The sequence below is a fragment of the Panthera pardus genome, unplaced genomic scaffold (genome assembly GCF_024362965.1).
Source record: "Panthera pardus isolate Hobbes unplaced genomic scaffold, ASM2436296v1 HiC_scaffold_11, whole genome shotgun sequence".
In the NCBI taxonomy this organism is placed as follows: Eukaryota; Metazoa; Chordata; class Mammalia; order Carnivora; family Felidae; genus Panthera; species Panthera pardus.
The window spans coordinates 66,853,882-66,871,423 of NW_026526666.1; the positions used below are offsets into that span (position 1 = coordinate 66,853,882).

Here is a 17,542-nt window from a genome sequence, read left to right on the forward strand (position 1 = left end):
ATCACAAAGCTATCCTGCCTAGCACAGTTCCAGATTATAGTAGGTCTATGATATTCCCCGGGAAGACACAGACACACATACACAAATATACAAATACCCTACACCTCTTCTTCCTCTCTCGGATTTAAAATGTGCTGTTTTTGTCATTAGTTTGTTACACGGGCAGTTCAAGTGGGCAGCATGCAGACACCAGCTTCCCAAACACAAGGATCCTACGTGGCTCTTCAAGGAACAGAAGAACAATTCAACATTATAAATGATGACTCACGACCACTATTTTCACAAACAGCCTGCTAATTAAACTTTCTTATGAACCTTGCTAACCAATTTTTCCAATGCATGGAGGAAAAATCATTCATTATAGACCGGAATCCGAAATCTAATATTAACAGCACAAGTAGGATCTGTGGCATTGTAATTTGATCAGCTTGAGCATTAATAACAGTTAGACACTGATGTCTGAGGCAGTTAATCAGCTTTTGTTGAGATGTACATAGATAACTGAACAAAACATCTGGAAGACAGACTAGAAAGTAAAACTAGCTTATCACAAGGGGTTTAGTATTTGCTTTATCCTTACAAATCCCCTCGTCACAATGTTCTATCTTCTAGGTGACCACAGTAATATCCTGAATTGGTATAGCACTTTAACGACTTACCAACACATTAGTAGCCCATCTCCCATCAACACACAGTAAGGTGGAAAGAACCAGTGTCGTTTTCCCCATTTTATGTACAACAATCTGAGGCACAGAACAGTTTGATCCACTGAAAGTCCCATAGCTATAATGAGAACTTGGTGGAACCTTCCATTTTATCATGTTGCCACTCATAGAGGTGGCCTGGTTTTAAAAACAATCTCAGAAATCATCCTGGCATTTTCAAATACTGAACTGAAGGCTTTCATTTACAATCTTCCAGAACCACTAAAACTGCTATTCATTATTACTGTAGCTATTTCTGAGGTTTACTGGAATACATCCTACACAGCCACATGCAAGACTCAGGATGAAACAGCAAGAATGCGAGGGACCTTCTCTGTGAAAGTCTCTTGTTCCAACTGGCAACAGCATGTGGTCAGACAGACATGGGTACACAGACAGCTCGGTCAGTCACTTCAAACAACGTGAGCTTTGGTTTCCTCATCTAAAGAATGGGGCTGCTATTACCTCTTGGGGTTGTGGTCAGGATTAAATGAGATAACAAATATAAAGCAACTGGCATCCAGCAGTTCTTAATAAATGTAAGGTCCCATTCCACTCTCCTGCCTTCTCATACGGCATTTCCTATTTCCTATTTGGAATTATATAACTGAGGACTGAACCAAGAACAAATAGATACCTACTTTTCCTTTCCTCTGTCTTCATCCATCTATTGGCCCAGGGGTAGGACACTTGGTGAGAAGAGGGAAGCAGTCAAGAGACAGAAGGGGCCCCTCCCATTTATAGGCTGCTTTAGTTTACAAGTGCCTCCACATGTGTCAGCTGTTTGAATTCCAAGTCCCATGCAAAGAAGGTAGGGTAAGGATCTATCTTCCTATTGTATGCCGAGAAAATGGGAGGTCCACAAGGAAAAAGTGACTTATGCAAGGCCAGGCACATACCTATTATGTGTGTGTGTGAGAGGGGCTGGGGAGTAATGCAAGATATTATTGATATCTGTCTCACTTCTGGTTAGAGTTCACTGCACTGTGTCTGGTATTTCTGAGAAGGAAGCATTCGGTATGTATGTGTATGTTGGGGAGGGTAGAACACTCTGGGGTAGTGCTGTATTTCTTTTGTACTTAGACAGTGGTCTGTCTCATTGAAAAAGCTCCACTTACTGGCAAGGGGCACTGGGGAAGAGAAAAGGTGGCTGAGAACTAGTTCCAGTTTCCAGGGTCAGGGCCAGAAGGTGAGAGTAACATTTGATTTTCCTGCTTGCTGTCCAGCTCAGAGTCCTGGGCAATGCAGAACCTGCCAGAACTCACTGCAGGGACCCTTACCAGGAAGATGGTAGCAGAGTACTGAAGTGCCTGTGTGCCCAGCCTCAGGGTTTGAGGGGAGAGGGGAAGACTGAAGAGATCTGGAGACCAGTTAATACCTCAGTTCATGGCAGCAGGCAAGGAAGCTCACTTCAGAACACTTCCTTTGGCACATTGTTTACAAAAACAGTGAAAACAGGGACTCCAGTCAGGCAGCCTCTCTCTGTCACAGACTTCCTTGGCCAGAAAAAAACATGTCAATCAATCCAACATGGGCTCAAGCAAGAAAGATGAAGAAAGAAAAACTCTATGTATGTGAGTTCAGGCTTCATATCCCATGCTGTATTATAGCTGGCAAGTGTCTCCACAGAGGTCTGTGGGCTAATGTGAGTGTCGGGGGGAAGGTGGGGGGGGGGCTGGGATCCTGCTTACCACTTGAGAATGGGATCAAGGTTGTCACCATCCATTTTTCCTTCATGTAAAGAAAACTTAGGCTAAGTGGTTGGTTACTTCTCAGACAAGTCACCTAGCCACATGTAATTTAATTTTCCTTCTGGTTCTCCTTTTACCATTCATCCTATGCCCATTTTGCTCTACCTTGCTTTTTAAAAAATCCATAGCTATTTTAATTCTAGCTCTCTTTCATATTATCTTACAAAGCCAATTCAAATCCTCTTTTAATCAAATGGCACGTGAGTACATAAAAAGGCAAAAAGAGGAGGCAGGACAGGAAGCAAGCAAAGAAAAGAAAAAAAAGAAGAAAGAGCAAGGAAAACAAGAAGCCAAGTGCTCTTGACTCAAGTCTTCTTTGGGAGGCTCTGGCCTCAATATGTTGGCTATTTTGATAGGGTCAGAGGAAGTACTGAATGTCAAAGCCTTTGAAAACAGACACAAAGGGAAATTTGGGGGATTATTAAGTATACGTTTTATGCTCATACCGCCAATAAAATGATTAAATCTGAGTCAAGATGTTTGTGGTGAGAAATTCCATTATCAGCCATAGGAATTAGAGTAATTACCCGAACTATCTGTATCCACTTAATGGTAATGGGACCTCACATATCACCAGACATCCAACTGCAAAACAAGGGCCAAGCAGAAAACCAAATTTGTAAGTCAGCAAGAAACTGAAGTAGGTGCAAGGAGAGTCACGGAGAGAACTTGTGCCTGACCTCAGCAAGATAAACAATGATCCTCAAATCACAGACGCCATGGGGAGTCTGCAAATTGTCCACCTCCTTCTGTGTTAGGTTGGGTTATTTATTAGGAAAGTAGAAAAAAACACAGACTTTGGAGTCTGACAAACTTGGGTTCAAATCTTAGCCCTACCACTTATTAGCTATGACCTTGGATAAATTACTTAACCTTTCTGAGCTTCAGTTATTTCATCAACACAAAGGGGCCACTAATAACACTTTCTCATGGAATAGTCCTGACTGTTCCATTCACTATCCCTTGAAGATGTCTCTGAAGCCTTGCTCAACTGCTTCCCTCTTCATGGACTAGTCTCCCACAACCTGCTCTCTACCAAGATCAAGGCTCATTTGACACTTGTTCTGAGAACCCCAGCCTACTGTCGTCTTTCTCTCTTTTGAACACCCATAGCTGATGTGTTCATATTCATTTAGCACAGCCAGAGTGACAAGGTAACAGATCACAGACTTTGCAGTCAGACAGATCTAACCCCACTCTCCAGCTAACTGTTCTAAGTCTTGGCTTCCTTATCTATAAAATGGGGATAATACCACTGATCATACATAACTGACATAAAGCTTCAATGAGATAATATATATAATACGTAGCTGAAACATAGCAGGCATTCCATCAAAACTCCATCCTTCTGTGATGCGTCCTTCTGTGCTAATGAAACTACTAGCCAGGGTCAGGAAGGGTCAGTTTGGACCTTGGTGAAAAACGAAACAAACACCCCCCACCCCCACCCCCACTACCATCACACGCAAAACAGTAAAGGCGGACAGACATGCGTTCCAGCCCCTTCCAGACCTGCAGGCTGCCGTAGGACCCCATACTTTGTCCTGGCTTCCCCCATCACTGCCCTGCTGGCAGCAACGTGTGGGCACAAACTATGTCTTATCCTCTCTGGCTTCTTCACAGACCCTGATACAGAATTTAAGAGAAGAGAAGGAAAGGGAATAACATTTATTTGGTCTGAGAGAGCAGACACTAAATAAATACTGTTGGCTGAATGAAAATGTTTTACAAATGTAAAAGCCTTATCCAAATATATGGTCTCTATCTGAATTTTATCTTCTCTCCAAACTAGAAATATCTTCTCCCATCAAAGCTCAATTTGGGGACTGTAGAAAAAATAAAAAGGCAACTTAAAGATCTTTAGTTCTTACAAGGAATGAAGACAGATACAGAGTTCATCAGTTAAGAGCAATAAGGGAGATGTGGAATGGGGCTGTTGTGGGGTGGGGGAGGCAGACTGAAAAGAGAAATCACCCTGCCACACCTCCCAGAAGACAAGAAAAAAAATGAATTTCCCATTAACACATTTCAGAAAGCACTTTCCTCCTACCCTGAAGCTGATGAATTACATTTTTAGATAATGTGTGGAAATTTCAGTTTGACATTACCTTCCTGCTTAGTTCCTAGTCTCAATCAACCAGGTCATTCTACAGAGAAGGGGGAGGGAGTGAGGGAAGGAGTGTGTGTGGGGGTGTGTGTGTATGTACTGGGGGGAAGGAGGGGAGGCTGGGTGAACAGGGAATTGGTCCTACGAACCAAACAGTCAGCTAAAGCACAGAAATAGAAAATCCTTAAAATACCCAGGCCTGATTCACATCCCAGGTAAAAATCCTTTGAGACATTTCTCTTGGGACATGAGAATACTTTCCTACGGTTATCTGAGTTTGGAAGCGGGGCAGAACCATCTAATATGGAAGGGAAGATGAAGGGGAAGATAGCCAGGGGGCAAAAGGAAACCATACCTGCTCTATAATCCTGACTCCTGCCACCCTGGGAAAAGAATTATATCCAAAGGAGCAGAATGTACCTGTATAAGTTCTAATCCTCACTGATCCATTCAGTTGCCAACCTATCCTAATTAGAAAGTATGGGAGCTCTCTGCCCCATGGGTGTGTAAGAGGCACAATAATTACATGGTTTACTGTTTGCACTTAACATTCTGACATCTTCCAGTTCCCCTTAATAAGGGAGACCCCTATTCTTCCATTTTGTAACCCTACTAGGCTGCCAAATCTTCTCCATAACTGAATATTTTCCATTCACCCCCAACAATAATCACTTTCCCTCCCCAAGTCCACAAGTCAAAATTCTTTCGTTCTTCTTTGTGGAATACAAGTAAGATGACTGCAGGGGGATGAGAAATAAAATGACAGATGCAAATCTGCCTGATTTTCCTTTGAATTCAAGAAACACATTGCACTGTACCAAACACATTTTCAAAGTCAGCAGCAAAATGTGCTGATAAATGCTACTATTTCCTGTACCTTTCTCATCACTAGCCCTCTGATGTGCATGTAGAAAAGTTCATTTAGCTAATCAATATCTTGGGATTTTCTTGGATTATACATAATTGAGACTGGGTTTTAACTATGCTTACATTTAAGGCAGCATCCATTTTAATACAGTGCTTGCAAAATCAAGAAAAAGAAAACACAGTGAAGAGTATTTTGTGAAGAGACAAAACCTGAAGTTAAAAAACCACTCTGTTCTTCCTTGTTCAGGTAACTGGTGACCTGCTTAATTAAAAAACCACTGGTCCTTATTGTTATTTTTTTAATGTGTAGTATGCTCTTTTCCAAAACAAAAGATTTTGAACTCTAATTGTGTTTTCCCTGAACTGAAAGTTTTCATTCCCTGGGTAATATAAGCTGAGTTCATTTGTTAAGGGGAGAAGTCAGTTGAGTATTTTTAGAGAAACTGCCAAAGATAAACTATAAATTGGACAACTCACAATTAGACAGTCCTGGGTTCAAGTCCCAGCTCCTCCACTTGGAAGCCAAGACACCTTGGGCTAATTACTCAGTTGTTCCTAAGTCCAAGTTTCTTCATCTGTATAATAACTATCTTGAGGATTACATGAAATTCCATCAATTCATCTCAGCACAATGCTTAGCACATAGTGCACAATAAACACTGGCTATTATTGTGAGTCTCCAAGAAATCCCAATTTACTATTTAAATGAGCTACTCTATTTAAAGCACTGAATACCATGCCCAAAACACACAGAAGGCACACAGAAACATACAAAAACTTCTGCTATTATATTTATTTGGCTGGGTGTTGTAAGAAAGTATGCCAATAAACTCACCTTAGGGCTGAATTCACATTTTAGGAATGAATTAAAAGCACTTTCATATTTTAGGATTTTTCAGGGCCTTTTATTGTTTATAAAGTTATCTCAGAAGTAAAACTCACTCAAATTTCCATAGTGCCCTAGAAGTACAGTTTCTTGAAAGTATATGAGGTAACATAAAGCAGTCCACAGCCCTCACTGTCCTTTCTCTTTTTAACCCAAGAGACCATACTCCATGCAATGCCTCCTGACCTTAGAGGGCCCTAACAATCCCCCCACCCCCGCTGCTGTACCCACATGTCACCTACTGAGAGGGACACACAGGATTAATAGCATTTTCACAAATCTGAGAAAGAATAGAAGTTACCCAGTGGCACGAAATCAAAACTGAGTTGGTTCCTTTAACTGGAGATGTGATTCCAGATACAAAGGTGGTGGCAAAGCATTCACCCTGATGTCCACAGCAGTGAAGGGTCTTTTTTGCCTTGTTCTGCCTTTTCCACTGAATAACATTAATTACGCCAAAGCCAAGTGTTATAAAGAAAAAAATGAAAAAAAAAATGGGCTAGAGGTGAGGTTTAGGAAATGCTGTCTTTGTCAGGGTGCAACTCTAACCAGCTTCGTTTTTTGGTATGCTTAACTTCATCTGGTGATGCTGCTTCATAATAGATTACTGTGTCCTAAGAGGCATACTCTAGCTCTACTTCCTGTGTCCAAAACACAAAGGAATAAAAAAGGCTTTTGTTCTTAGATTGGAATTTTAGCTCTATACCTTTGCTTTTCTTCCCTCTACCTAAATCCTAACCTCATCTTTCAAACCTCTCCCAGCAGCTCCAGCTAACACAAACCTCACCCTTTCTCAACCATCTATAGTCCTTACAGTCTGTTCCATGCCCTGGACACTCTATATATTCAGCTTTATAACAGATAATGTTCAGTTTGGACCACTCCGTCCTCAAAACCTTCCCTTCAGAGCTCTTACCTGCCTGAACTGGGATTTAAAAAAAAACAAAAAAACAAACTACACTGCATGGGCACATGAAGAGTAATATCAAGTAAAAATTCTTTTTGATCGCTAGAATGCAAAAAATCACACGAGCTAGACAAGTAGATCAAAACTGTTTGTTTTACATGGATTCATTTCTGGGGATTTTTCTTTGTTACTTTTTTTCTCCTTTCTGTCTTCCTTTTGGAGAGCAGTGATAACGAGGTAGACAACTATTAACATGTAATTTAGCATCCCAGTTCTGCTGGCTTTAAGACATACCCTGAGCCATCTAACTGCATCCTGCCTAAGCCATGTTTCCTCCCCTAAAATACTGAGCATCTCTAATGCAGTCTCAAAGCTTGAAAAAACAAAAGGGCAACAAAATTAAAAATGAGAAACTAATTCAATTCTTTGCAGTTCATGGGAATAATATAATTTCTACCAGGAGTTTGATGTTTTTTTGCCTGAGTTTTGAGGTTGCACAAAAGCTTGTGGGCCACACACCATGTCCCTTTCTCTCCAGCAGCAGAGTCTGCAGATGGATGAAAGAGAAAAATGAAGAACATGGCTTCCTGTGCCATCACGTGTCCACAGCTGCACACAAAAGCAAGTTGGGAGACATGTTTTCTCTCTCTGGTACCTAGATTATCCTGATAAGCGTCCTTTTAAAATTGGAAAAAGAAAATCTAATATCACTGAGAAGATAAGTAACAGAGATGTCCAAAAGCACTATAACAGAATCTTAAACCTGGCACTTTCAGTAAATTTGGTTCTACTCTGAAGGCTGAGTTGTATCCCCAGAGGATGATAAATATTGTTATCTTTGCCTCCTGTTATACACAGGAGTCTAGTTTAAAGCCATGGTGCATTAGGTAGAATCTCCAGAGGGTGGCCAGCAACTACTGCTCAGAGGATCAAAATGTTTCATTGGGTTATGGGGCCAGGGTTAGGCAGGGATCTTTGCTTAACACAGGCAGGGGCATCCTGCACATACTTCCCCATAAAATCATGCTTTTGGAATCTGGGGGTGAACCCCAGCTCCACCACCTGGCAATAATTGTTTTGCAGGGGGAAATTACTTGACCTCACAAGGTTTCAGTGTCCTCATCTAAGAAAATGGATGTTATTCTCAGGGTTAAATCAAATACGGTATGTCTAGTGCTTAGCAAGTACCTAGCATAAAGTATCTGATAAATGATAGCAATTATGTCCTCAGCACCAAACACTTAAGCCCATGCCCAAATTTCCTCTATGTGTTTTCAAATGGAGAATTCATTCACAACCCACAGCCAGGAGCCAACCCAGCCTACCTACAATGCTTTCAACAACAAGTCTCACTTTCTTTCTCTTCCTCTGAGTGTCTCTCTTTCTCTTTTTTTTTTTTTTAATTTTTTTTAACGTTTTATTTATTTTTGAGACAGAAAGAGACAGAGCATGAACAGGGGAGGGTCACAGAGAGGGAGACACAGAATCCTAAACAGGCTCCAGGCTCCGAGCTGTCAGCACAGAGCCCGACACGGGGCTCGAACTCATGGACCGTGAGATCATGACCTGAGCCGAAGTCGGCCGCTTAACCGACTGAGCCACCCAGGCGCCCCTCTCTTTCTCTTAATTTGGTAAGCGGGAACCTTCTAAGGGAATCCATTCGCTTAGGGAGTGGTTTGGGCTGGAAAATCTTAATCTTGAATTCTTATCTCTTCACCACTTCCCACCCCCCAATCCTCCCACTAGATATTTAAACTCCTTGTAAACTTCACAGGATCGAGATGTATTGAGATCTGTAGGAGGTGTTGGAGGAAAAGGGGGGACTGGGATGTTAAAAATCAGGGCAACAAAAATACTTATGATGTCATTTACCCTGACTTCTGAACCACCGGCAGCAGCCTTTCAACTTGCCTGATGTTCCACCTCGCCTCTCCCAGCCTGTGTTATCACCTCCCACCAAATGTAGGCCTCAGAGGGTCTTCCATTAGAGCGATTCTCACTCCTTCCCCAACTCCCCACAGCCCTCTCTCCCTCCTTCTCTGACTTTTAGCGTAGTCAATTAAACCTGAACAACTGGTGGATGGAGGAAATATGCTGCATCTATGGAATGGTACAGCAGGGACCAGTTTCACTGTTAATTTAAAATGCTAGAATTAATTAGGTAGTGTAAATGAAGAATTTAATAAGCACTCTTTACAACCACAAGTTCTACTTTTATTAAACACTGCTACCAAATGAGGGCAAATATCTCAGTTCTCTTATATATTTCCTTGCCTCATTCCCAGAAGTTCCCTGCAAATAAAAAAAAATTTTTTTTGCCTGAAATTTAAAAAGTGCATAATTATAAATTTATGCCTGAATTATATTTCTGCTTTCAACCCATAAGCTTCTTCTTTAAGCTCAGATGCTACTGTCTCTGCTTGTGCTGGAGAGGGTGCTAAACAAACCAAAGTTGACAATTTTGGTTTTGTATACCAAATTAAAGGCTGTCTTCGAAGCTGTCACTCCTATTCAAATCTACTCGGTGAACTACCAAATTAGCATTCTTTCAGTAAAGGAATCTGCTTGTTTAAACATGTGTCTTTAGAAAACAAGGAACAACACCATGAATCAGTACTTTTAAAAAATCTCACTACAGTTCTAAGGGAAATCTTTTGAAAAGGTGATTAATAATATTCACTAATATAGCTGGCAGAGTCCCTATTTAGAAGGTAAGGCTACACCAAAAATACATTTTCTATACAGGAGTGGGAGGAAGAATCATATGCTTAACTGGTTTTAATTTTGTGTGAATTATCATCCTATTATATAAAGATTATTCAGGAATCTAAACATTGGCTGTCTGAGAGGACAGGCAATTCTGTTAAAGGATGGATGATACGGTGCTCTCAGATAAGATCATCAAAGCTCTGGTCCTATTTGGAGACCTTGATAAAATTTCTCTCTTCAGCCACTTTCCTTGTAACATACTACATGCCTCTGTAATAACAACATCTCCCATTTACTAAGAGACCACTATGCAATAGGCGTTACACTATCCAGTCTCTCACTTAATTCTCAAAATAAGCCCTTTGAGATAAATATTATTTTCCAATTTTATAGATGAGGAAATTAATTTTGGAGGGTTATGTGACTTTTATTTTCAACAGTTATTTTAGTTTTATGATCTTGCAAGGTACTTAATTTATATAGAAGACAAATTTACAAGTGAATTAGAAGAATTGGAGAACACATACAGCTATGTGCACACGTATACACTGGATTCTCAGACTTAAAACCAAGATGATGTATCTTCCTATTTTAATGACAGACTTTCCTTTTTCTTAATAGGCCAGTTGCTTGTCAATTAAACTGTCCAGAGAAAAGGAAACAAAAGTCAACACTCAAAAATGACAAATGCTCAGGTGGGCGGAATGATTTTAGGAATGGAGCATCAGAGATGAGCAGCTGCACTCTGTCATGACGTAGCCCAGTAGATTTCTAAGAAAATATTCTCACTTCCAAAAAGATTACGGGGACACTTCACTCCAAAGAATTACAGTATCAGTGTCTGGCAAACATTAGGTCTTCAGCAAATGGCTGTTGATTAGAAAAACATCGGAAGCTAAAATGTTCAAGTATTGAAATTGTAAGGGTATTGTGTTACTATTAAGTAAAAAGTCTCTGACTTCTCAAAGAGTATCCTCAAAACAAAACAAAACAAAACAAAACAAAACAAAACAAAATACCTCAAATACAGATCTTCATTAAGCTTCTCCCTCCTACTGCAGAGTAGTTTTATTCCAGAATAATCTGCTATCCTTACAGCCTACTTCTCCCAGAGACAATGGGCAGTTGTGATCTCCGTCCACAATGGCTCCCCCGCCCCATTAAAACACTGTCTCAGACACTGGACACACACAAGCCAAATGCTTGAGAGGAAAGGAATAGATAAAAACTAGCATGGAGTACAGGGAGGGTGGAGGGCAGAACTGAGAACTATAGAACAAAGGGAAAGGGTGGCTGATTGAGAATAAAAGGGGATCAAACCAAAGGGTTATTTCACAGAAAGTAAAGCTTGAGGAAGCTCCAAAATCTCATCTGCTTCCAAGTCCTACCAATCTGCAGAATGTTTTTATGTAGTGTACACACTTGCAGGAGCTTACGACTGTGTTCCCACGCCATTCCTGAAGGCAGGATACACGATGCAGACACTCAGATGCATTAACCATCACCGTGCGTGTGTGTGTGTGTGTGTGTGTGTGTGTGTGTGTGTGCGCATTCCTGCTAAGGTCTGCACATTCAACGGAACAGATAGCTGCTGATCCTAAGCTTAGAATATTGAAGAAGACCATACCTGTAATTTTGTCTCTCACGAGTTTGCAGGATTCTATTTCACCAATGCTCCCAAAGAGACTCCTGAATTCCTCCTGGGTCATGTTCTGGGGTAAATAGTTGACTATGAGGTTGGTTTTGCTGTCATCTGTGGCTGCGCCTGTCTGCATGGGAGAAGGACAGTTTCTATTGTTGCTGGAGGGTCCATTGCTTGTATTGGATGTCGGGCCATTTGACACCTGTGGCTCCATGGTGCTAATTATCTAAATAAAAATAAAAATAATAAAAATAAACCTCCTGAAATCTCAAAGACACAAAGTCTCTTTCAAGATTTTATTTTATTTTATTTTGTACTTTGAAAAGAAAGGGAACAAGATAAAGCAAGATGGAGCAAAAAGAGACTGGGTTGTGAACACATCCAATTTAGAAGCATGTTTTTAACCAAAATGTTAAACTCCCTTTGCTATTTTTAGGCCAGCCCATAGATTTTGAACACAGACTAGAATGCAATGGGAACGCTCCCATTATTTTGTTAATGAAAAGCTAATTCCTGTTTTCATTACACAATCACTCTCAGAAATGTATACTTAAGCCACACCAAATTATAATTAAAATGTAAAGTAATAATCATGATTAAAATTATAGTCCATTAAAGCTGAAAAACTAAATATAGAGGTCTATGCTCACAAGATCAAATACAGTACCTGTTTATTAACTATCTTATAAAGTAAAATGACATTAAATTAAGTGGGGGCCGTTCCATATCGGAAGGGTTTGGATTGTCACTGATGTTTAAGCACTGATCAAACTTCAGATTTCATCAACACACACCAAGGAGCTGCTAAGTCATCTGATGATTCTTCTCCCTAGCCACTCCATTACTGTTTCTCCTGGACCTCTAATAAAATAAAGAACATAAAGGAAAAGGTCTCTCTGAGTATCCACCTTAGGTCCAGCACAGCCTGAGGCTATCCTCTCACACTTTATTCAAAAAGGACTTTCTGTGGATTTAAATACTTAATTAAACAAAAATTTCCACAAATGTGTGAACTGTTCCAGGCAGCATGTATGGGAAAAAAGACAAATAAATCTTAGTCTCTAGCCTCAAGGAGATTACAGTCTATGGAGGACACACACAGGCAAATGGCTCACAGTAGGACAATGAGCATGTAGTAGGGGAACAATTAGCCCTGCTTTATAGGATGTGATTGATGAAAAGTACTGAGAAGATGAAGCAGGAATAAAGTTCTACGGGAAAAATGAATTTAAGCTCATGGAGCCTGGTTGTAAAGAGGCCCTGTATGGCATGACAAACATGGAGAATCATAAAACTGCAGAGCTAGAAGTCACTTAAGGAAATAAAATCTAGTAAAATCTAGTTCAAAACTCTCATGTTTGAGATGAATTCCAGAGACATCCAGTGAACTGTGTCATTGCAAACTGGGGCAGAGCCTGGGCCTACAGTTTTCCTGGCCCCGAATGCAGCCCAGCAGTCCCCCTTTTCCATTCTATCCTATCACCATCCCTTACTAGTCCTTCATGATAAGACTTCCATTGCCTCCGAAATTGATCAATTCTCTGGAAATGGAATCATGCTCTGCCATTCACTAGCTGTGTGACTTTGAGTAAGGGACTTCAATTCTAGGAGCCTTAGTTTTCCTCATTTGTTTTTTTTTGTTGTTGTTGTTTTTGTTTTAATTAAAAAATTTTTTTTTACATTTATTTCTTTTTGAGAGACAGAGAGAGACAGAGCACAAGTGGGGGAGGGGCAGAGAGAGAAGGAGACACAGAATCCGATGCGGGGCTCAAACCCACAAACCGTGAGATCATGACCTGAGCTGAAGTCAGATGCCCAAGTGACTGAGCCACCCAGGCACCCCTAGTTTTCCTCATTTGAAAATGGGAACACCTGCCTTGCGAGGTGGTGACATGATGTACAGAAACCACCTGAATAGTAGTGGGAATGTAATTCACATTCATTGGTATTTGTTTTTATTTTTTAAAAAGATTATATTTTTAAGTAATCTTCATACCCAATATTGGGCTCGAACTTACAACCCCGAAATCAAGAGTTGCATGCTCTACTGACTGAGCTAGCCAGATGCTCCCATCATTGATATTTATTAAAGTCACTCTACCAATTGTCTGACATCACTTGTCTCACTTCTCACAAGAAGGCAATGACGCATATTCTCATATTCTCCACATCTTGTAGACAAGGAAAGCAAGGCTTAGCAGATATCTGATAACTAGCAGCTTCCATTATCATCACCATTTGGCTATTGAGAGAATTTCTGGGGGATAAGCACTTTTATATCATACACATGTAGTAAAGTGTGCAAACCTTAAGGGTACAACTCAAAGAATGTTTACAAAGAGAACACAATTCATACCTGAGTAGTCACCTTTCAGATCATGATATAGAACATGACTAGCATTCCAGAAGTCTTTCTTGTGTCCCCACCTCCATCATTCACACCTCCCGAAGGTAACTGACTTCTAATCCAGAGATTTGTTTTATCTGTTTTTGAACTTTAAATACATGGAATCACACAATATGTACCCTTTCATGTCTTTTCACACATTATGTCTAGGTGTCATCCATGTCGTTAGATATAGTGGTAGGTTCTTCTTCTCCACTGCTGTAGAGAATTCCACTGTATAAAAATATTGGGGGCAACTGGGTGGCTCAGTCAGTTAAACATCCCACTCTGGTTCAGGTCATGATCTCACGGTTTGTGGGTTCGAGCCCTACATAGGCTCTGTCAATGCAGAGCCTGCTTGGGATCCACTGTCTCCCTCTCTCTCTGCCTCTCTCTCTCTCTAAAATAAATAAACATTTAAAAAATTAGGGGCACCTGGGTGGCTCAGTCAGTTAAGCGTCTGACTTTGGCTCAGGTCATGATCTCACAGTTTGTGAGTTTGAGCCCCACGTCAGGCTCTGTGATGACAGCTCAGAGCCTGGAACCTACTTCAGATTCTGTGTCTGTCTCTCTCTGCCCCTCCCCCCCTCAAAAATAAACATTAAAAAATTTTTTTAGATCACATTTTGGGGTGCCTTGGTGGCTTAGCTGGTTAAGTGTCAGGTTTTGTCTCAGGTCATGACCTTATGGTTTGTAGTTTTGAGCTCCGTATGGGGCTCTGTGCTGACAGCTCAGAGCCTGGAGCCTGCTTTGGATACTGTGTCTCCTTCTCTCTCTGCCCCTCCCCCACTCACACTCTGTCTGTCTCAAAAATAAATAAACATTAAAAATTTTTTTTTTAAATCATATTTTATTTATCTCTTCTACTGTTGGTAAACATTTGGGTTGTTTCTAGTTTTTAACTATTTTGATAACGCTGTTATGAGCATTATGTACTTGTCTTGTGGTTTACACACACACACATTTCTGTTGGGAATATTCCTGGGAGTCTATTTTTGGGTCATAGAGTATACTTATGTTCTGCTGTAGTAGCCACTGTCAGTATCTTTTTTAAATGGCTGCACCAATTTACACTCCCACCAGCAGAGTATGAAAGTTCCAGTTGCTGCTCACCCTTATCAATACTCATTGAGACTTTCTTGGTTTGGTTTTATTTTTGCTTATTTTCTCATTGAAGCAGAGTGATAAAGTAAAAAAGGAATATATTTTTAGTCAAGGCAACAGCTGATTTAAATTGTAGTTCCACCACCTGTTAGCTATGTGCTCTCAGGCAGGTTACATCAATACTCTGAGCCTCAGTTTCCTCTTTGTAAATTGGAATAAAGCCTCTCGTGTAGATTTATCTTCAGAAAGAATGCCTGGAGGCATAATGACTAATATTCTGCATCATGCCCTATATAGGTGTTACTTTAATTCTTTCCTCTTCTGAATGATCATAAATGGGAAATGAAACCAAAAGAAAAAAAAAAGTCTCAAGAGGAGTCAGAGAAATAAGGCAGATGGAGGAAGGTGAGGAGCTTCTAAGATTCTTTATCATTATAAGTAACTTAAGTGGCTCCCCTTATCACATCATCAGAACTTTTTTCTTGGATTCAGGTCAACTGTGGGATTCTGGAAGGCTGGTTGAGACAGCAAGGAGAAAACAAAGAGTTTCTGAGAAGAATCTTATTATTTTAAATATTTATTTATTTGAGAGAGAAAGAGAAAGAATGGAGGAGGGGCAGACAGAGGGGGGCATAGAGGACCCAAAGCAGGCTCCAAGCAGCAGAGAGCCTGATGCAGGGCTTGAACTCACAAACCACGAGATCATGACCTGAGTCGCAATCAAGAGTTGGAATACTTAATCCACCAAGCCACCCAGGCGCCCCATCTGAAGAATCTTAAATCAAACTCTTCTCAGCACTGATAGAAACTGTACCAACACAGCCTAGTCAGCTGCTCTGTCCAGGAAACAATGAGGGAGATGCGCCCAAGGGATGTACATGCTAATGGAGATGATGTCGTAGAGCATCATCACAACTCCTGGCTGGGAGGCAGGTTTCTGCTCTGCCAAACTGTTGGGCCTCCTGGGCCTGAGCCGTGTCTCCATTTGCTGTGTCGTCTCACTGCCTCACTAAGTGTCCAGGCAACAGACACAAGGAGCACTGCCAACTTGATAAGGAACTTAAAAGCAGAATTTGTCTGGTTCAGAAGGCTGGGCTGGCAGAACCACAGAGCTACCCAGCTGCTACATTTTGACTTAATGGCAAAAGTGCTAGTCCCACAATCTATAGAACACCTTTCCTGCTCTCCATATTTGTCAAGTTACCCTTCTTTTTATTTCTTTTTATTTTTTTTAATGTGTATTTATTTTTGAGACAGAGAGAGACAGAGTGCGATTGGGGGAGGGGCAGAAAGAGAGGGAGACAGAATCTGAAGCAGGCTCCAGGCTCCGAGCTGTCAGCACAGAGCCCCGACACGGGGTTCGAATTCAAGAACTGTGAGATCATGAACTGAGCCGACATCAGACGCTTAACTGACTGAGCCACCCAGGTGCCCCTGTCAGGTTACTCTTCTTATGTCTCTCCCACAAACGCCTAGAAAATATCCTGCATCGAGGCAGCCTTTTCGGCATGAATGATGGAGTATGAAGAAGAATGTAAATCATACCTAAGCATGCTGAGATTCTATGGGATCAAGACTGTTAAAGGTCACCTGACAGCCAGGTTCATCTTTTGTTCACTGGATGCTCGCCTCACAGACATGTGTGGTGAAAGCCAGCACTTGTCCATGTAAACATCTCACAGGTTTCCTTGCTCCAGAGAAGCCTAGGAAGCATCAAGTCTGCAGTAAAGTCATTTCAGTTCCCCAACCATCTTCCCCTACATCTTATGTGCATTTCCTAAATTATGCTGACTCCTGGACTGTAGCCCCATCTGTAGATCAGACAACCTTAACTGGGCGCAAACTTTTGAAAAGGATCGATGAGATGCAATATTTGGTACTGAGCTACTTCAACCGACCAAACCTATAAATTAGGTCAAGTCATTCTTGGCTTATGGAGATGGAGCTCTCTTTGCTCTGCACACACACTACAATTATCCTTTTGTGTATTCAGAAAGAACTGATGAAAATACACACAATCACATAGAGTTTGCTCAATAAAAAAGTACAATGCTAAAGCTGAGAAACACTTGCAAATGTTTAACACACATCACATAGTAAGCCCCTCACTCATCTTAATGATGCATCCCAGGATACAAGACAGGCTTAAAAAAAGGAATCACAAATGTAAAATGTCAGAATCAAATCCAACACACAAGTGAACCAAGAGGATTTTAAAACATTACTTGGAAAATAAGAGAAATTGCCAAGGTCTAAAGATACGGAACCCAAGAATATTAAACTGTAATATTTTAAGGTTATATGACGTCTTTAACGAGAGGACACCTGTAATCTCAACTTGGGGAACAGACCAGAGGTAAACGTATGTTAGCAGGAAGTATATCCTCCAATAAGTGCAGAGGCTGGCTTCACAAGATCAGAAGACTTCCTTCCCCAGGCTAAAGCCTTTGATATTCTAACAGCACAATTTTCATTGCAA

General features: G+C 40.9%; 1 protein-coding gene across 6 annotated transcripts in view; it reads right to left on the minus strand.

Annotated features, from left to right (window-relative positions):
• ELAVL4 (ELAV like RNA binding protein 4) overlaps positions 1 to 17,542 on the minus strand; it is a 145,856-nt gene that overhangs the window by 40,272 nt on the left and 88,042 nt on the right. For all 6 annotated transcript variants that reach the window (XM_019449348.2, XM_019449345.2, XM_053895572.1 and 3 more), the window contains exon 2: positions 11,559 to 11,799. In XM_019449348.2, coding sequence (XP_019304893.1) covers positions 11,559 to 11,799 — 241 coding nt within the window. The remainder of the gene's footprint in view (positions 1 to 11,558; positions 11,800 to 17,542) is intronic.